This window comes from Piliocolobus tephrosceles, chromosome 1, assembly GCF_002776525.5.
Source record: "Piliocolobus tephrosceles isolate RC106 chromosome 1, ASM277652v3, whole genome shotgun sequence".
NCBI lineage: Eukaryota > Metazoa > Chordata > Mammalia > Primates > Cercopithecidae > Piliocolobus > Piliocolobus tephrosceles.
The window spans coordinates 109,991,588-110,013,382 of NC_045434.1; the positions used below are offsets into that span (position 1 = coordinate 109,991,588).

At 35.0% G+C, this 21,795-nt stretch overlaps 1 protein-coding gene across 7 annotated transcripts in view; it reads right to left on the bottom strand.

Moving 5' to 3' along the window:
* Positions 1-751: 751 nt before the first annotated feature.
* The window catches only part of CEPT1 (choline/ethanolamine phosphotransferase 1), a 45,958-nt gene continuing 24,914 nt past the window's right edge, over positions 752-21,795 (bottom strand). For 6 of the 7 annotated variants that reach the window (XM_023232532.2, XM_023232529.2, XM_023232530.2 and 3 more), the window contains exons 5-9: positions 11,099-11,183; positions 3,810-3,941; positions 3,176-3,334; positions 2,269-2,394; positions 752-1,665 (exon numbers count right to left, since the gene is read on the bottom strand). In XM_023232532.2, the coding sequence (XP_023088300.1) occupies positions 1,546-1,665; positions 2,269-2,394; positions 3,176-3,334; positions 3,810-3,941; positions 11,099-11,183 (622 nt within the window). In that variant the 3' untranslated portion in view covers positions 752-1,545. The remainder of the gene's footprint in view (positions 1,666-2,268; positions 2,395-3,175; positions 3,335-3,809; positions 3,942-11,098; positions 11,184-21,795) is intronic. The other variant, XM_023232533.2, reaches the window with a different exon arrangement.

Genomic DNA, 21,795 nt, shown 5'->3' on the forward strand with positions numbered 1-21,795 from the left:
GCCATTTAACCTCTCCAGGCCTCAATTTCCACTACAGATAATACCCGATGTGTCAGTAAGACAACTGATGTAACTTTGCCAAACAAGTAGAATTATCCTTCCTTCTTTGTCCTGCTCTGTCCTAGCTTTCAATACTTGATCTGCCCTAACATTTTCCTGTATGTATTTCTTTATCCCAGATATTGGAACAATTGCTAGCAAGGAAAGGTAATGATGGATTTTCATTTCCCAATATAGTCTGGCAAAGAAATTAAAGGTTTACTTCTCCTTGCTAATCCAATCCACACGGGATGGATGGAATCATTAAAAGTGCAAGCAAGGAGTGCTCCGGCTGCCATACAAGACAGTGTAACTACTGTTTATTCCTGATTATGGGACAGGATATAGATGAAAATCAATAATAAGACACCTCATTTTAGCCAATAGTTTAAATCTTTTCTCCTGTGTCCCTCTTCTTCAAGCAACTGAATTATCTGTATAAAATGGAAACATATCTGGTTCCCATTTCAAACTATAGTACAGATACCAAAGAGGAGAGTGCCAGAAAAGGAGAGAACAAAGTGACCCCTTAGAGAGGCCCAGGCACTTGCTGAAAATTGAGGGGAAGGGTCTGATATTTCTAAGTGACTGATAATTACATAGGTGATGACTACAACACAAAAAATCCATTGACAGGAAAGATGAACATAGTTCTCCTTTTTAAAGTTAAAGTTTCTACAAAATAGAAATGTCACAAGACACATTACAACAATGCAGTGGACCAAATTTTCTTATTTATTAAAGAACAGAAATAAATTTTGCTTAAATTTAAAAAAATAATATTAAAACTTAGTTTATCTTTCCACTGAATAAAACTGAGAAAAAGTTGGCTTTCAGATCATATATTTATTTAAAAAAATAAAATGGGAAATTGACAAAGTTACCACATTATTCTGCATGCTAACAGGATTTCCCAAGCCTGTGAGAGAATCATTTCTTGAGCAATTAAAAAAAAAAAAACAACAAAACTTCCTCAACAATGTAAAAATAGGAAACCTTTCAATCCAAATTCAAGGTCTTTATTACTAGTTCCACCTCACAAGCTAGTGGGATGTATCTGTGTCACAAGCTGAACTCCTCAGTAAAGAAAGCTTGAGAAGACACTAAACAAGGATGTTACTAAAAGACGATGATTTGTTAAAATTATAAAGCAATCATCTTTTGGCCTGCAAATAGTCAACATCAGAACTCTCCACCACTGTGGATCTGGCTCCCCATCACAATGTTATTCTGAATCCAGGATAATTACAATCACATGGCATTTTTTTCTGCATGCTTTCTTGGCCCAAACGCTGCATGATAACATATACAATTTACAAGATGGGACTTGAAATTCCCATTCTCACACAGGATAGTTAGGGAGTGTTACCAATAATAAAGAATAAAAGTTATACAACATTGATTATTATAAATTATATTTGTTCTTATCCACCCCCATTCTCCTTAATATGTTCAGATTCTTTCCTGCAGAAAACATGGTGTTCCTATATAATACCAATTACATCATTAATGATGATTAGAATGAGCTGTAGAAACCTTGATTCTGAAGACATGTATGTGCAGGTGAGACGCAATCTGATTGCAAACACTGACACAGTAGCGGATCAAATCAAAGAAAGAGAAAACCTGGAAAGAAAAGAGACATTCTCAGCACCCGTTTAGGCTCTCCCTAAGCTTCCTGAAAGTAAAGAGGAGTGGACTCTGTTTTCTCTGCAGATTGACCTTCCATTCTAAACAATAATTCAATTTCCTTGCAATCTTTCCTTCACACACAAACTCTTTGTTAGAGAGACAGATGGCAAATATTTTAAGCTTTATGGGCCTTATTGTCTTTGACACAGTTGCTTAACTCTGCCATTGTAGCATGAAACCAGCCAAAGACAATATATAAATGAATGGCCATAGCTGTGTTCCAATAAAACTGTATTTACCAAAACAGGCTATGGGCCCACAGGGTGTAGTATGCCGATTCATGCTTTTTTACTCAGTCAGCAATTTGCAATTTATGAGCCCTGCCTGATGTAGGCAGGACTAGTAAGATTAATGCAACAAATAAAAGGCTCAAATATAAAGTCACAGAACTCTCACACAGCCCCATTTATGTGGATTTCTGACATTCCAAATCATTACAATTATATGAACTATCTCTCATAACTGGTTCATCAAAATAAGAAAACAAACAACCTTCAAACCCTCAAACCATGAAATAAGACTTAGTACAACACCTACCAGGGCAATCCAAAGTACAATATATTCATCAATAAAGCTGTTAAAATACTGGTCCAGAAACAAAAGTGCTGGACCTATGAATGCTGTGTCATGCAAATGCATTTCACTTTTCGTCATGTGTGCAACCTATGAATAAAACAGAATAACATAGGCATTTTCATAGGAGGACAATTGCGGACTACAGAGTAAATCATATTGTGCTCAGATATCAACTTCCAATAATTATTTAGGAACAGCTGTTGAATTCCCAAAACTAAAAACCCAACAATAAGAAATGTGTCTGAGAAAGAAAGGGATATATCATGTCAACTAACCCGCCAAAAGATGCTTTTTTTTTTTTTTTTGAGATGGAGTCTTGCTCTGTCGCCCGGACTGCAAGCTCCGCCTCCCGGGTTTACGCCATTCTCCTGCCTCAGCCTCCGGAGTAGCTGGGACTACAGGCGCCCACCACCTCGCCCGGCTAGTTTTTTGTATTTTTAGTAGAGACGGGGTTTCACCGTGTTAGCCAGGATGGTCTCGATCTCCTGACCTCGTGATCCGCCCATCTCGGCCTCCCAAAGTGCTGGGATTACAGGCTTGAGCCACCGCGCCCGGCCCAAAAGATGCTTTTCACAGGGAGCCTTGATTTGAGTGTCCAGATTGAGACTGAAGAATGTAGATAAACTGAACAACCAAATTAAACAGTGGATAAAAGGGTGAAAAGTTGTATGTTTTCCAAGAACTTCCAGTAACTTCAAATTGTAGCTTCACAAAGGGTAAAAATAGTACCCATGTTGATATCAAGAGATTCTGAATAGAGGAGGGCAAACTCTAGGACCATTTAGGAAGCACAGAATGAAAACTATGGCCATAAAACCAAAATAAGATAAAAGTGAAAAACAAAACAAATAAAAACTCAGGTGCTTACCACAAGCTTATTAGTGATTTTAGCAGACACAAAACCAAATGTCAGTATATAAAGACAGGGATGCTTTTCAAAAAGCTGAACCGCGGATTTCTTGTAGATCATTGCAGCTAATGTAATCACTGATCCAATATGGAGAAAAGGAGAAAGGACACTTGTTCCCTGTACAGAGTGAAGAGAAGAGTTAATAGTATTCAGTGCTCATCAGATACTACATGGATCTGCTCCAGAACAGTTCAACTCAAACTTTCAGGAACCTCATGGTGCCTGATAGGCAGCAATTTCTATAAATCACAAACTAGAAGAGCTAATGAAAAGTAACAGCATAAATTGATTAGGCACAAACTGAAGATTTCACTTAAGAGACCAGGCTTATTTTTACAAAGCAGCTCATACTTTAAAAAACATGTGAATAAGTATGTGTGTGTGTGTGTGTATGCATAAAAGTATGACTATATAAAGCATATAAATGTGGGTAAGTATATACAAAATTGAAGTTTTGAACATTAGTTTCTTTAAAGGCTATGTATAAATTATAAATTAACAAATGATTTTATACATTTGAAATAAAAAACAAAATGACAACAAAACCAAGTCCTAGTGTAAACAAGTGTTGAAAATCTTAAGGCATACTTACTGCTATTGTTGATCCATTTTTGCCAACACCACCTGTGAAGATTACACGGAAGTAATTTGTACAGGAAAATATAGTCCCTGCTACAGTACAAAGTGCAGGAAAAATTTTCATTTGAATATTCAGCACTGGAATCTTTAATGGGTAGAGAGAGAAAACAATTAAAACATACACAAACTAAGAAAACAGTCTAATATTTGATTCATCTTCCCAAAAACTTTCCATTTCCTCCAATTACATAAATATGTAAAGTAATGAAAGTTTCCTTTTCCTCTTCATTACAAGCAATACAGCAAGTCTCGAGAGTTGAGACTATTTAGAAATTAATCTCACTTCTGATATCAACCTTAAAAACAAAAAAAAACCAGATTCAACTTTATTAACTTGTGTCACAAGTTAAGATAGATTCACCTAATGCATCCCAGAGGTCTTGCAACAGTGAACCAGGATGTGTTCTGGCCTTTTAATAAAAGGAGTGCACCTCGCCTTTTTCTTTGTATATGTTTTTGAATTCTACCTCTAAATCTGTAGAACATTCATAATTGTTGTGAGGAAGTATGAAGCATAACAGAAATGTTGCAACTAGATATAAAAATCTCCAGAGTACAGAGAATGGAAGACAAAATTTCTATTCAGAAGAGTTCCCAACTCCAAATTGTTAGGATACAGGCAGTAAAAGCAAAAGGCAACTAAGAAGGCATTCACATGCAGGAGAAAAAACAGGTCAAGTACATTCAAACAGATTCTACTACTATGCATCCAAAATTTTAAAGTTTAAATGTACTTTTCAGAAAAGTGAATAATACATTCATAAAATATACTGAAAATGTGTTTATTTACCTGAAGTATGGAGGACAGAGTGGACTGATATCATGCATTTAATCTTGCAAACACAATATCCATCATTTAAAATGAAATACACTTGTACTGAATTTTAAAAATCATTTAAGAGTCTCTTCTTTTTTGCACCCCTCCCTTTAGCTTTTTTGGTCTCAAATTTTGTCTAATATGGATTGAAAAGAAAGTAACAGTAAAATAAATGACGTAGTCTAGTAATCGAAACAAATGATTATAGAAACAAGATTCCAAAAGCCCCCAATGGTTTAATAAGCCATGAGTTCTTACAATGAAAAAAAAATTTTTTTTTTTTTTAAATTGAGACAGAGTCTTGCTCTGTCACCCAGGCTGGAGTGCAGTGGTGTGATCTTGGTTTACTGCAACCTCCGCTTCCGGGTTCAAGTGATTCTCCTGCCTCAGCCTCCCGAGTAGCTGGGATTACAGGCGGCCACACCAGGCCTGGCTAATTTTTGTAGTTTTAGTAGAGACGGGGTTTCACCATGTTGGCTGGGCTGGTCTCGAACTCTTGACCTCAAGTGATCTCCCAGCCTCAGCCTCCCAAAGTGCTGGGATTACAGGTGTGAGCCACCATGCCTGGTCACAATGAAAGCATTTTAATTAGGGCTGTTTACACTTTGTACGGCTGTCATCTATCTACACTTTTAAAATCAAATAGCAAATGTGGCACTTCCTACTATATGGAAAACCTCAGTTAAGATTGGAAGACATAAATCTTAATGTTTGGATACTTCATTTCTTCAAAACTCTCAAGAACTCACTTTGTTTAGATAACTCCATTACCTCTTGCAAAAATGCAACTCTAAAGAAAAATTGAAATCAAATGTTCAAGTTTAAGCTGTACTGAAGCAGTGTTAAATTTTCTGAAATTAACTAGGTCAACCTAAAAGTCAAGTCCTAAACTATCCTAAATGGTTATCTTCTCCCCCTAAATCTCCAACCTCTGCAGTCTAAGTTCAAAACTTGTTTTCAATAAAGGAGAAAATCAACACCATGGTTGCTTTGAACTCCAAGATATTTTTCTGCTCTTGTTCAATAAACTAGGGACATTACGTTCTCAATCTGATGCACCTGGCTGAAACTCAATACTGTGGCTAGTTTCCTGGTTCCCAGACTCTCTTTCCACCCCTCCCACTTTTGACTCCACAGAGACAAAGGATCTCTCTGGCAAAGGGGAAAATACTATACGTTTCTCAGATTCCAAAAAAAGCAAAGCATTATTCTATCACAGGGGCAGCCCTGTATTAGGGCCAGGGTACTAAATGAGTACCATCTCTGTATAATAGTCATCTGTGTCATAAATGAACTGAATGAGAGTCATAACTGTATTTATAATTTGGTGAAATTGCCTTAGGATCGTAAAAATTGTTGCCTTTTAAAAGAATAAGTACAAACATTAGAAAAGCCAGGAAAATTAGTACATGGCTTGGATTATAAAGGAAGCAAGCAAGCTATTGACCTAGGAGCAAAGCATCATAGATTCTTAAGGTTCTCATCACTTTTGTCATATATGTTAGCTACATACACCAAAACATAAGCTCCTGAGTGACACATTTTGTTTGAATTGATTTTGTACACTCTCTAGAGCCCTGGTTATTGTAGGTGGCTCAATACACATTTGTTAAATGAAGACTAAAATCTCCCTTTCTCTTACTTTCTATGTAGAACTCCTGTTTTGGGAGAGTATGAAGAAACACCTAGCCCCCACATTAGCAATAAAATGAGCTACCAAGAAAATATGAGGCAAAGTGAAGGAAAAGATCGAGTCAAAGGAATCCCAAGTCTCAGCAGGTGATCCTTTAAAAATGGGCACTCCTACTTATAAAAAACACAAAGTGTTGCCATTCTCACCCCACACTTAAGATCAAGGAGGGTGGCACATTCTATCTTTCCCTCAGGTCAAAAAGGACAGGCACATTCTGTTTTTCCCAACCTTTTTCTTTCTGTCATCATCTTGGAACTCATCAAAGGTGGCCAAAGTGCATCCACTCTTTAGAAATAGCCAAAGAGCTATACCAAAGACATCTTTATGTCAGGACTGCTTGCAGTTTCACGTCTTTAAGAGTCGGGAAGAGTAAGAATTCCTTTGGGTCACGGTGTCTGTCCTATAGCCAGGTGAAAACTCTTCAGACTCATACCATGAAGGTATGCATCCAAATAATAACAATGTAATGTAATTCACTTTTAAAAAGGTTAGAGATAGAAAAAGAAAATCTTAAATTATCAGTATCTTTACCAGATTACAAAGGTCATGTTTTCTGGTTCAATAGTTTGTATTAATGCAGACTACTATCAGTTAGTAAACTTTGACTAGTTTTCTTATAAGCATGATAAAATGTCCTTATAGGCTTTGTACACCAGAAATAAAAAGTATCATTTTGAGATTAGACACTTTCCTCAAAGAATGTGGGAATGCCTGTTTGTAAATCATTTTAATGTAAATGAATTCCACCAAAATACAGCAAATGTTAACATAATTCCAGTGTCCACAAAGGAAAATCACCCTATCAGAATTGTTTAAGTGTAAAGGCATTTTAAAGTCTTATAGTTCAAGAATGAGATATCACTTTATACTACATAGAAAGTCTTCAGTCGGACCAAATGAATCCTGAAACTTTACCTGCAATAGTAACACTCACCTAGTTGCCTTAACTGAATTCCAGAAAGTCCTTTGTGGCTTAATACAATTTGATCAATTACTACATTTATAAGACTCAAGCATCAGTAAAAGTAACCATGAGTTGATTATATGTAAGTTTCTTCCAAAGTAAGAATATATTCTTTTCTGTTTTTTTAAAGAGGGATAGGATGGAAGATAGTTCCAAGACATTCTAAAAGGAATGTCTGTTGGGGAAGCAAAAAACAAAAAAATATGCTTTTTGTTTCTTGCAATGTATAAAACAAGTACTGACTTTTATGGATGAAGACAATTTCTTTCCTTTAGGGAAAAAAAAAGGGAAAACAACAACAACAACAATAACTATAACCTATGGTAAAAACTCATCTCTTTGGGGAAAAAAATTAGCAAAGAATGGGTAATCCATATGTAATAGATGCAAATCACTTACCTTTACAAAACAGCTGATCTTCTGGAATCAGCCTTATGAAGACATCTGCACTGTTTTTATTTGTTCTGACCATAAACTTGCTTTCTAAATGTCAGTAAAATCCTTCTAATTTAATGAGGATTTGGAAGGCAATTTCCATTTTATGGCCTCAATCTCAGAAGAGATGTAAATTTCACACCTGAACCCTAAGTGAATATCTCCTCTCCATTTGGCACGCAAATAAGTGAGAGCTCAATATGTAGTAATTGTTCCTGTATTAGCATAATGCAATTCAAAACAGTATATTCAGTAATGAACCCATAATGCTAAGTAAAAAAAAAATAATAATAATATAGTGATCTGAGGTCAATTATGGGAATCTGTATTGGGAGTTGTTAAAAAAAGAAAAAACAGAATATTTCACTAAGTCTCCAAATATATCACCAGAGAAGTCAGGTTGTTCCCTTTTAGTTTAATGATGCTAACAGTAGGACCAAAGTGCTAACAATAGAATGAAGGGGCACGGGGAGAATCTGTTTTCCTGTTGCAACCTCACCTCACGAATCCTGAAATTAGACTGCTAGTTTACTGGGTCTGGGAACTCCATTTCAGATGTGAATCTGAGAGTTCCTCAGATAAAGTACGTAATTTAAAAAGGATAGTTATATTAATTACAAGACAGGACAAAATATTTGATCTTTATAAAAGAAAAAATTATATCTACTATGTACATGTATAGATTTTTCCTAATGGAAAAAGGTAAAAAGTATACTGAAGCAATTTACTACCAGGCATCACCTAAGAAATAAGGGTATGTATATAACGTGCACAGACAACTTCATTTACAATGTTTTATGCATTTCCATATTTACAAAAAATGATTAGGCACACAGGTTGAGCATCCCTAATCTGAAAATTCAAAATCTAAAATGCTACAAATCCCAAAACTCCTTGAGTGCCAACGTGATGCCACAAGTGGAAAATTCCACACTTGACCTTATGTGACAGGTCGAGGTCAAAATGTAGGTGCACTAAAGTTTATTCAGCATCTCCAAGTGAAAAACGACCCTCCCAGTCCCCTTCATAGCTGCAATATATCTTTGTGTAAAGACCCATATCCTGTCACGTAAGTACACCCACAAAGGGTAATAAAATGACATTATGCAGGCTGGACATTCCAACAGCAGGCTCTCCCCAATGCCCGACATGGGGCCAAGAACTAATTACTGCTTTTTAATTTTGTTTTTGTTTTTTGCTTACTATCTGCTGTGTGGTATAAAGATATTGTTGAAAATGTCAAAAAGGCCTGCAGATAATTTTTGGTTAATAGTGATAACATATAGGTATTCTAGTGATGCTACTGTGCTGCTTCACTACCCTGAACACATTATCTTTTCACTGATATGTCTTATGCTTTGCTAAATATATCTATGTGTAAATAAGTGTTAGAAAATGATTGCTTAACAGTAGTATGTAAATTCAGAGTCAGGAGTAACATTGATGCCAAACCACAGATTATCCACATGGGTGGCTAAGATAGTAACACTTGCTTTCTGATGGTTCAGTACACACACTTCGTTTTATCCACAAAATTATTAAAAATATTGTATAAAATTAGTTTCGGGCAATGTGTATAAGATGTATATGAAAATAAATTTGATGTTTGGGCTTGGTATCTCCAGATACCAAGATATCTCATGTATGTGCAAAGACCGTAAAATTTGAAAACATCTGAAATCTGAAATGCTGGTCCCAAGAATTATAGACAAGGGATACTTAACCTGTATAAACCAAACACTGACTTGTTTTCCAATAATCAAGCCAGAAATCCCACTTTTTGGATATTGGTATGCTGAAACTTTATGTACAAGATGTTACAAATAATTCTGCAGGGAAAATTTTGGTATACAAGGCTTATAAAAATAATCACATAGTAAAAACTTTAGGAGTGGGGGTAAGCTTTCAGCTTTATGATCTGGTTTCAGGAAAACAAGAACTATTATTTCCTTCCTATAAGGCAAAACTGTTATTAAAAAAAAAGAACTAGTCTACTGAAGAGCAAAAGTAATAAAATTCGTATTTCCTATGCATTAGTCTCAAAAGCCAATAGGGTCTCTATAGTGAAATCTAAGATATATAAATGAATGATATTATGTACATAACTGAATAGTTTCACAATTTTCCCAGTTGACTGTGGATTATTTTTACTCCTTCATCTCCTACCCCTTCACAGACTCATCTTCCCAAAAAAAGACACTTAATTCATTTCTGGCAATAAATACTTCGGGTAGTGTATCAATTACACTTCTTAAGTACCTCATTTTCCATCATAAAGTGAGTTAGGTAAGGGAAAAATGTTGCTCAATAAATTTCCCTTGTACTTTAAAATTAATCTGATTTTTAAGAATTACATTAATTTATGTCTAGTAAATATTTTCTTTGTTAAGCTTTCACCAAATGAATGATAAATACTGTATTCTGAAGGGGTGATGGTAGAAATCAGCAGTTAACTGATGACGAGGGGAGTACAAACTATGACAACCCAAATCTGAAAGAATACATTAAAACTGTAAGAGCAGCAGCAACGTTTATTGAGTGCGTATTAATTTGATAGGCACTATTCTAAGTGCTTTACACAATATATTAACTCTTTTAATGCATAAAATAACTTCATGAGATAGGTACTACTAATGACCTCATTTTACAGAGGAGGAAACTAAGCCAGAGAGAGTTACACAACAGATTAAGTTTACACAGTAGGTTGTGCAGCTTGGGTCAAACGCACACAGTCTGGTTCCAGAGCTTGTGTTCTTGGCCCCCATATTTTACTCCCTACCTCAGTGGTTTGTGGAACAGAATCTGTTTGTAGGAGTCACTGTATTTCAGATAGACCTGGAAATCAAGGTCCAAGCTCATTCAAACAATTCCATGGCACTGATTTCATTCAACAGGCATTTATCCTGTTTTGGAGCTAGAGTTAACTTGCAATCTCAAATTTGTTATTCAGCTTTACATATATGACGGAGAAACTGGTAGACTCATGTAGTTAAGAAAGAGAATAAACGGTCTAATTTAATCTTGTCACTGGTTGACTTGTTAATAGTGTCTGCTGTTTCCTCATCTGTAAAATGGGATGACAATACTAATTTAGATTCTCAATGGCCTTCAAAAGTAACAGCCCTGGAATAGTCCTAACGTTCCACATAACTCCAAGTAGTAAAATTCACCATCCTCTAAAGAGAAGTTGTGTTCTACTGTTTGCTGACTTTTCATTTTCAGAAAAAATAAAATAATTTCACACATTACCCTTTAACTGGATTATCGCATATTACAAAACACAAGCAAAAGACAACATGCATTAAATGGGATACACAATGTGAAAAAAGTTACCATAGACTGCCAAAAAGGTGGTCCTCCAATCACTGCCAGCAAATGCATGATTATTATGAAGATTTGCACTTCAGTCACATCAATTCTGATTAGGTACAAAGAGCCAAAAGAGCAGAATTACTCACAACAATTTCAAGTTAATTACGTGCAAGCTTAGCAGCATTCCTCTATCATGCACAATAGAAAAAAAAATCTCAAATATTGAGGAAAGGGGAAAAGGAGGCATCAAAAATTTGTTATGAGCAAAATCATATAAAATCCAAAGCCTTTTAATTTAATTTGATGAATTTCAAAGAGCAATAAAAACCCCTCCTTTCCAAAGGAAATTTCTGACTCATTGAAGTTGGGCTGAAACCATAGATTAACCTTTCCCACCAAAAAAAAAAAAAAAAAAAAAAAAAAAAAACAAAAAAAAATTGAGGAGGTATTAAATTTTGAGTATCAAGCAGAGGATTACACTGCACTGCTATAAAATATGAAATCTTGAAATAAGTGCTTTGTAGTATCAGATGAAATAAATGGTGCACTTTAACTCACTGAGACTTTGTAACACTTACTGTTCTTTAGATATATTCATTTAATGTCTGCCGTTGTATAGGTGTGAAAACAAAAATCTCCTCCAGTTCTCAAATTCTTATTCTTACTAGGTTAACTACTCTAAGACTTCTGCAAAGAAGATACTGAAAGCAGCCAAGAATTAGCTTTGGGGTTGCTGAAAATAATTTTACAGTCAAGAAGAGACAAACCTCATGCACAACAGGGCAGCAGAAATTAGAAGCCTGAAAGTGTGAAAAAAAGAATATGGGCAAAAAGATTGAGAAGCAAAACATACGCTGTTTTTCCTTTCCTCCTGTAAACTAGCACTTTCTACAATTTTGAGATTATCATTCTTAGATTACTGGATTCAAATGCCTTCTAATTTTGAGAACTTACCCTACAGATATGCTTGCACAAAATGATGTTTATACAAGGTTATTCACTATGGAATTATAAATTTACAATAGCATAATTTAAAAAAATTCCCTCAAAGGGAATAGTTATAAAAATTATGGTACTTCCATAAAATAGAATATTTTGCAGCTTTAAAAGAGTAGGGCAGCTCTCTATATACTGATATAAAAAGTAGCAAAGATATAGTAAGTGAAAATAAGTTGCAGAATGTGTACAGGCTATTTTTTGTGTAAAAAAGAGACAGTATTCTACTTTTATCTTTGCCAGTAATTGCATAACAAATTTCTCGAAAAATACATTACAAACTAAGAATAGAGGCTACCTGTTGGGGAGTACAGTATAGAAACTGGGGAGCTGGGGGATAAGAATGAGGAGACTTTTCACTGTATACCTTTTTATAATGCTAGTTTTTCAACAAAGTGAATAATTTATCTATTATAAGTAATTAGTCTAAAAGTAGGTAACAACAGCAAAGGGATTCAATTCCCAGAACAGAACAGAGCCTCCATTTCTAAAAATATGTAAAGCAGGTAATCTGTAATGTGAGTTTAAGATACATAAGCTGTTATGCTGTGATAAATAACTGGGTTGAAACTAATGTCTTGCAACTAAAAAAATGGGTCTTTTTTTGCCCAGGAATGTTTTTTAAACACAAGCTTATTTAGCTGCAAACATACAGTGATGTAGTTATCCTGATATACACATTGAAAAAAAAAAATGGACTGAATTAGGCTAAAAAGAATCTGTAGAGCTGACCTGGTGACTGGTGTTGCCAATAAGGGGAATTACACTCAGTAGCAGATTCAGGAGACTAAGCAGGTAGGTGTCAAAGATGATCGATTCTGTCTTGGGTGGAGGAGGGTAGACATCTTAGAACATTTTGCTGGATATATGAAGTAGCCTTTTGGAAGGGGAAGGGCCAGAAGTATAGAATTACAAAATAAAAATGGAGGGAACCTCATGCAATTAATCTTTGTACCATGGATGAATATACAAGAGAATAGGAAACATAAAAGATCTTTACAAAGTCTCAAATTGGGATTCTTAGGGCAATTTTTATAGAATAGTCATTTGAAACTTTCAAAGACAGAATTTTCTTAACCATTCTAATACTGACATTTTATTTAGATGAATAATGTCTTACTGTTATGGAGAGAGGGCCAGGAAAACTTACTTACCAGTTGGTAGTTAGTTAAGAATATTTTTTCTTATTTGCTTATCTGATTTAGAAGAATATTCTGAACTCCAGGATGAGAATCTTCTGCTCTGAATCATGAGAACTGCCTATCATAACTCCTGGAAGTGTGGTTCTAATCTTGACTGTCAATGAAAAAGGGTGCATGCAGTGCAAAGTCATTCCCAGGGATGGGAACTAAAGCAAGCTAAGAGGAACAGGTGGTAGAAATGATAAACAAGAGTTTATGATTCTGTTTAGAAGACAGCTATTATATGACAATTCATTCTTCCACCTTTCCACTAAGAAGTCTCAGTATGGGCTCAATTTACTGTAACACATACTAGAAAGAGGCTCATTTTAATCTTTTTGGCCATACAGGAAATACACAGAGGACAGAATATTATATAAGGGTAGGAATGTGGCATGTCTGTAATCACTTTCTTTTATTATTATTATTATTCTCTGAATCATGAGAACTGCCTATCATCAGCGGAGAATCATCAGTGGTAATATTCTCAAGTGTTGGGACTGTTCCTCAAAACCAAAACAGAAACTGACCACTACTACCACACCAAGAAAAAAACAATGAAAAACAAAACCAAAAAACCCTTCAAGACACATAGGATATGTGGTCGAAGAGCACCCAAACACCAGTGATTTTTTTAACAAAACATATGGGAAAACAAATTACTTATGTGTCGCATCAGATTTCTACAGCCTAAAGTTGTAGAGGGAGAAAATTAAATGATACTAACGACAATTTTCTATATCTATGAAGGTACATGAACATCTTGACTACTGCTGCTTTAAAATAATTTCCTGGCTGGGCGTGGTGGCTCACACTTGTAATCCCAGCACTTTGGGAGGCCAAGGCAGGCAGATCACCTGAGGCAGGGAGTTTGAGACTAGCCCGACCAACATGGAGAAACCCTGTCTCTACTAAAAATACAAAATTAGCCAGGTGTGGTGGCACATGCCTGTAATTCTAACTACTCAGGAGGCTAAGGCGGGAGAATTGCTTAAACCAGGCAGGCGGAGGTTGTGGTGAGCTGAGATTGTGCCATTGCACTCCAGCCTGGGCAACAAGAGCAAAACTCTGACTTAAACATAAATAAATAAATAAATAATAATTTCCTATTTCTACTTCATTTTAATATAGGTCGTCAAAAGACAACAAAGAATTCTCCCAATTACTGGGGATAACCCATAATGAATATTCTCATCAGGACACACTTAAATTCCTATGACAAGCCAGAAACAAACACTGTTTTGATGGCTGTCACAAATAAAAAAAAAAAGAAGCAAACCATTCATCTGATGGGGAAGCTATAAATGTGCCAGTCTGAGGTCAAAATAACCTTCAACGCCCGTAATAAACTTTAGGCCAATCATTCCTTACAACACTCTAATAGTCTACTGATTAACAGAGAATAAAGTGTACTAAATGAATTTAAACTTCTAAACAAGGGAACAGAGCATCTCTTTAGTTGGAGCGATGATCTCAGGAGGTCTTCATCACTACAAAAAGCTTAGAAAACTCTCTGATCAAGGCAGTTATTACATCAGAAGTACAGCTTTTAAAAGGGGGTAGAACAACTCCAAAGTAAGTTAGCTAACTATGAGAAAAATTTCTATTTTGAAAGTTTCCATTTTTGTTTATCAGTGTTCAGAGAGATACCTGACAAATGCATTTGGTTTGAATTCCAGAATTCAGTTTTAATTGAGGGATGTGAAGGGATTTAAATGGCATTCTATGAAAGCTAAGCACATTAATCATCTTTCCCACAAATTTTTAATGTCTTTCCCCTCTAAAATCAGAAACAGACAATCCATTTTTCTTCTACATGTGACATATGCATTTCAAAGATACACTTGCAGTTATTTTGTAAACATAAGTATTTTTGTTAAACTATAAATAGTAAATATAATTGTGTTGTAGTTTGGCAACACAATTGTTTGCATTAGTTTGGTTAACATAGAATATGCATTAGGGATAAATTCACAATGTCAAAGAATCCCCGATTTGTACAATTTGACCTGTGAGTTATTGTTAAAGAGAAGCATTTTGTTTAAAAAATCATCTATTTGAAGAAGTCTAGATTCTTACTCAAGGATTAGATAGCTATTAACTCTAGATTTATAATTATCTGTAAATGGATCTGAAGCTCTAGGTAACTTATGGATAACCAGAGCATGACATTCATTATAGATTCTACCAGAAATACCACGGGTGGGGTGAACTGTTGGTGGACTGAAATACAGATTACCTAGAAATTCAATATACTGATTTTGAATATTTTACTTTCTATCCTTGATAAGGGACAAACTGGACATGGTAATCTTAATGTTAAATAATATTAACCATACAGCTGAGTGGTAACTTGGTATATTTTTAATTCAAGTGTTATAAATTTGGAAAACAGCAAGTCTATTTTTGAAATAAGCTTAATTATTAAAAACACATTACCTACCACAGGGATGACTACATGGATCTTCAGACTTTCTGAGAAGACTAAAAAGAAAAAGCCCACTGAATAACTCTGAGTAAGAAGAGAAAAATATAGCCAAAGGCTAGAATAGAACAAGTCCTCTAACATAAAAAGAAATAGAGTATAGGTCTCAAATTTAAGGGGCAGTCTATCTTTATCACCTTTGAAAACAATAAGACCCGAAAGGAGAATCCTCTCACAATCTCTGAGTTAAATAAAGGGATCATGAACTTATTCCTCCTCTCTAACTGGCACAATAAAAAATTTGCCAATCATTGGGAGTCAGCTAAAACAGGTGTTAATGTAACAATAATGAAGACTTATTATATGCTTAGCACTACAGTAAGTACATTACATTCTTAACCCTTTTAATCTTGACAACCACCCTAGGAGGTAGGAAATATCACCATTTTGTAGATGAGAAAATTTAGAAAGGTCAAGTGACTTTTCCAAGGTTACAGTGAAAACAACCTTGAAGAGAAACCGGCATGTTGTTCCCATGCAGTGCTAAAACTCTTCATATTCTAATACAATTTTACCAGAAATGCTAGAATACAACAGGAAATAACTTATATATAGTTTACATGCTAATAAATCAAATTCATTTAGAAACAAATTATTAAGGACAATTCTTTCTGAAGGTTTTTTCCAAACTTCATAAAAAAAGAGAGTATATTTGACAATCTCATTTTAATTATCAAATCAGTTTAAGCAGTAAGTATTAAAAGCAAAAGAAAATCTCTGCAAGTTAGCAACTGGTAAAAAACAGTATATACAGAGAAAACAAAATATATTGAAAACTTTTTTTATGATGTTAAAATGCATTAGTTTCTAGAAACATTTTAACAGAAAGGGCTCTATAAATACAGGGTACTTTGTTATCATAGACAAGGTGAAAGTAGATACAGTCAATATTTTGACTGTTAATTTCATTAAGAACATTGGTGGAAAAGACCTTTGCTAAGTATAATCAACAATAATAAAAAAAGGGCTATCAAAAATTATAAACCTATAAATCTAGACAACTGCAATGAGCATAAAGCCACAGGTCTTTGGAGAAAGTACCAGAAGACAGTGTAAGGGTAAAGGGAGACTAATGATATACTTCTTAGTACAGTCGGCCCTCTCTATCTGTGGGTTCTGCATCCATGAATTATCCCAACCACAGATCAAAAATATTAAAAGCTGTGTCTGTACTGAAAACGTACAGACTTTTTTCCTTGTCATTATTCCCTAAACATTACAGTGTAACAACTATTTACTTGGCATTTACATTGTGTGAGGTATAAGTAACGTAGAATGACTTAAAGTATACAGGAGGATGTGTATAGGTTCTATGCAAATACTACACCACCTTACATCAGGAACTTGGGCATCCCTGGATTCTGGTATTTGCAGGAGATCTTAGAACCAATTCCCCACAGATACGGAGGCACAACTGTATTCTCCACATTCCAAGGTTATTTTGAAAAAAGATGCAGAATATCCCTCACTGTGAATTTGTCCTCAAAGCCATCATTACTGCCACTGAATAACTGGATTTACAACACTGAAATATACTTTTCAGAAAGAACTCAGCAAGGCAGGTGGATCATGAGGTCAGGAGATCGAGACCATCCTGGGTAACACAGTGAAACTCCGTCTCTACTAAAAATACAAAAAATTGGCCAGACGTGGTGGCGGGCGCCTGTAGTCCCAGCGACTCAGGAGGCTGAGGCAGGAGAATGGTGTGAACCCGGGAGGTAGAGCTTGCAGTGAGCCGAGATAGCGCCACTGCACTCCAGCCTGGGCAAGAGAGTGAGAAATCCACCCCTCCTCCAAAGAGAAAGAAAGAAAGAACGAACTCGGCCAACAAGGAATTCACTATTTCTGTATTATTGAAGCAATATTAAAATTTTTACAATTCTTTTTTTTTTTCAGGGCAGGAGACCTAATGTAGGAAACCTAATGAACCCTTGCATTGATATAATTATCTGTCAGGTTTTCATATGAACAGTTCTCCAACATTCTCTGAACTACCAAATAAATTGAATCTAAGCCCTAATTTTTCTTATGCTACAGTGCAAATGATTCTGGACTATCTTACTGGGAAAACATTTCCTAACAATGTCTTTAAAAGTCATAAGGTCAAAATTGCAGTTATAAGAAGAGAAAGAAGGGTGAATGCTGTGGCTCATGCCTATAGTTCCAGTGCTTTGGAAGGCTGAGGTGGGAGGAATGCTTTAGGCCAGAAGTTCAAGACCATCCTAGGCAACACAGCAAGACCTGTCTCTACAAAAAAAAGTTTAAAAATTGGCCAGGTGTGATGGTGCAGAAAGGTGAGGTGGGAGGAGCACTTCAGTCCAGGAGTTTCAAGGCTGCAGTGAGCTATGACTGTGCCATTGCACTCCTGCCTGGGTGACAGAATGAGACTCTATCTCAATTAAAAAAAAAAGAGGAAAAAGGTATATTACTTTTAGCAGTACATTAGAGACATATGTATTTACTGAAAAGAAAAAAAAAACAAAAAAGGAAAGTATTCAAAGAATGACTATAGTAACATGAAAAGCTAAGGATATTTAGTTTCAAAAGCACAACTAAGAGTGAAAAACATTAAGCAAAACAAACAGAAATCAGAATAGCTTCCAGCATAAATATTATACAACACCAAGACTGCTGCAAAGACAAGCAGAAGAACTAGTACTAGACTGCTTAAAGTATATGCTAAAGAAGTATATAACAGAACAAGCAGAATCTTTCCTACATTAATATAGGATCATCTCAACTTCCTTACCTAAGAAAAACTCTGCTTGCTTTATTCTGTTTTCAAAATAGAAATATAAAAAAAATTCTATTTACTGGTGGAAAGGTATTTGTTTTAAAAAATAGTATATAGAATAAAAATTTTAGGCACAATAGGCAAATGGGAGAATTGGCTTTAGCATCAAATCACCAGAAATACCACTTTTTAAAAATTTTATTTAATAGGGTGGATTTTTATTGCCCTAATATTATATATTAAAATTATGTTTTCTAATAACCTGTTTGTGACATACGAACAGGAAGACTTTTGATTTTTCATGTTTTAATTATTCTGTGCATGACAAAGGTGCTGTCTTTATTGAGTTCACACCATTGTACATCAGATAGCATGAATATTCTAGCAGTTACCGTGAAGTTCCAGAACCACGGCCCCAGGGTTCCTGTGAGAAGCTGGCATATTATAATTATGATCTGGGACTCTGTAACATCGAATCTATGCATAAGGAAACAAACATTTCAAAATAACTTTACTCGGAACTTTTGCTAAAGAGCCCTACTAACACAGGTAACAAAAATAGATTTAAAAAGTAGCATTCTTCTTACAAAGACACCTAAAGATGGAATGATACAATTTATACAGTACTATACTATCCTTATACAAACATGCATAGTTCTTATCCAAATCAAGATAGAAGAAAAGTTAAAAAAATTAAAACTGTAATATACTGAAAAATTGACTTTTAAGTAGGCAGCTGGAAACACTAATACTAAAAACACAGTATCAACTCTAATTACCTAGGAGTGGTGAATATTACTTGCCAAATAATTACACTACGACATAAATCCCTTTAGCACCAGAACTGATCTAGACTTCCCTGTAGATAGGAATTCTTCTTAGAAGTCCCAATGTACATTTTGAAAAACCACTAATCCGTCTTATGCTCCTTCCTTGTCCCAAGCCTCACCTCACTCCTACCTCTACCATCTCAAAAAAAACTAGCATATATGTGGAAAGAGTAAGTGGGAAAGAATCTAATCAAGAGTAACTTCTATTTGGATATAGTTAGAGCAAAAACTAAATTGGCCATCTCCTTATCCTATTTCCTGATAATCTCTAGTCCAGAAGTTTTCCTTTTTCTTCTTTCTCTTCCCTAATTCCATACCAGCATTATAATACTCTACTACATTGGATTAGTTTACTAGTGATAAAAATAGGTAAAACATCCAGTTCAATCACTTAAAAAGTTTGGAAACACAGATAATAACACACAAAAAAGTAGCAGTATAGACTAAGCTTCAAATAAAAACTACTTAAATAAAAACTAAGAACCGAGGAATGCTAGTGAGATAGATAGATGTCCATGATTTTATCTGGTGATCTGAGAGGCCAGATTGCAATCTAGGTTTTACATTAATACAAATGGTTGTTTTAGGACATCACCTATGGCAACTGATAAAATTAAACGAACAGAGCTGAGGCCCAAATGAACAGATCATTGCTGAAAAAAAGCTACACAGGGAAATTGGAAACTGGAAGGAAAATCTCTGGTATTTAATAATTCATATGTTAAGTATTAGACATTTAAAGATAAATAGATTCTATGTAGGGATTAGAAAGTTTCCCAATTCTGAATCCATACAAAGTGGATTATACATTAACAAATAACAGTTCTTTATTATCAAGAGGTCTTCAAATAATTATTCTTTAAAAATTACCTGGACAAAAAGACGAACTAAATTTGTCAGACAACCCAGTGGAATACATAACCTATTAACTTTTTTCATTTAACTATAGAAAAGAATGGGAAGCTACTTACTTACATAGAAATAAACATTTGGTGACAGGGTTTTTAGCTAATGTAAATGTGAAACTTTAGAAGCATGAGCTGAAAAATGTAATAAAAGCAAAAATCAATACTCTGCCTACTGTAATTATAAATAAGTACACTTGTAATAATATCTGTGTAGAATTAGTAGACTCACAGACTTTATAAACAGAAAGAACCTTATAGATCATCTAATCTAAAGCTTATTTTACAAATTAGGAAATGAGGCCCATGAAAGTTATAAGCCTTGCCCAAGCTGATATATAAAAAAGATAACAGAGATTAACATTTGAGCCAACATATATTGGCCCAAGTTCAAATTATTATTTTTTTGTCTTGGAAAAAATAATTGAGGAGTATTTTGCTCCTGAAATAATTTAAATGAGTTCTGCCTTTATAGCACAGATTTTTTTTTAAGACCGATGTTTTACATAAGTATAGTTTTATTAAAGATTGATTAAGATTTCTAAGCATTTAATTTATAGAAATGATTCTATATATATGCCTACAAGTTATATACTTAAAGATACCTAATACAGGCCAGACACGTGGCTCACACCTAATCCCAGCACTTTGGGAGGCCGAGGTGGGCGAATCACGAGGTCAGGAGATCGAGACCGTCCTGGTTAACATGGTGAAACCCCGTCTCCACTAAAAATACAAAAAATTAGCTGGGTGTGGTGACGGCACGCACCTGTAGTCCCAGCTACTCAGGAGGCTGAGGCAGGAGAATTGCTTGAACCCGGGAGGCCGAGGTTGCAGTGAGCTGAGGTTGTGCCACTAAACTCCAGCCTGGGCAACAGAGCAAGACTCCGTCTCAAAATCAAAGCAAAACGAAAAAAAACAAAAAAATCCTAATATAGATAGTTTAGGCCTTAAGGGAGAAAATGTGAACTCTCCCACTCAGTATAATCCATAAATAACTTAAAGAGTATTTTGCACATGTTGATAAATGAGCTTCAATTCATATTTATCTTCTACAACCCAATCCTCCCATGAAATTCTAGCCTCTAACCCCATTTTCCTCCCCAGTCTTTCATATCCAGGCTAGTCATCTCTGTAAGATCTCTACTTGCTCAATCCAGGGGCACTGTGAGAACAGGAGTCTGTATAGACATGATAGGTACTAATATTCTCTGTGCAAGGCAGCTTTAAGCTGTCATCAGAGCAAACTGTTGGAAGACGTAGCTCATAATTTCAGGGAAGGTGTATCCAAAGCACATTTACTTTCTCCAAATGCTAGACTTTAATGAGAATTATTTAGTCACAGATGAATTAAAATCCCGTGACTATTTTTGTTCAAGATACTATAAGCAAACTTAATAACAATTAAAAACAGTAATATTAAAGAGGCTAAGGAACAAAAAATTCTTATCTGGTAAACATTCTATTTTATGAAGTTATTAAAAGTATAACAACCTAAATTATAAATAAAAAAGAAATTCTCATTATTCCTTTCACTTACGTATGTAAACATCAAAATAAAACAATTCAAATAAATAAACATGTTTA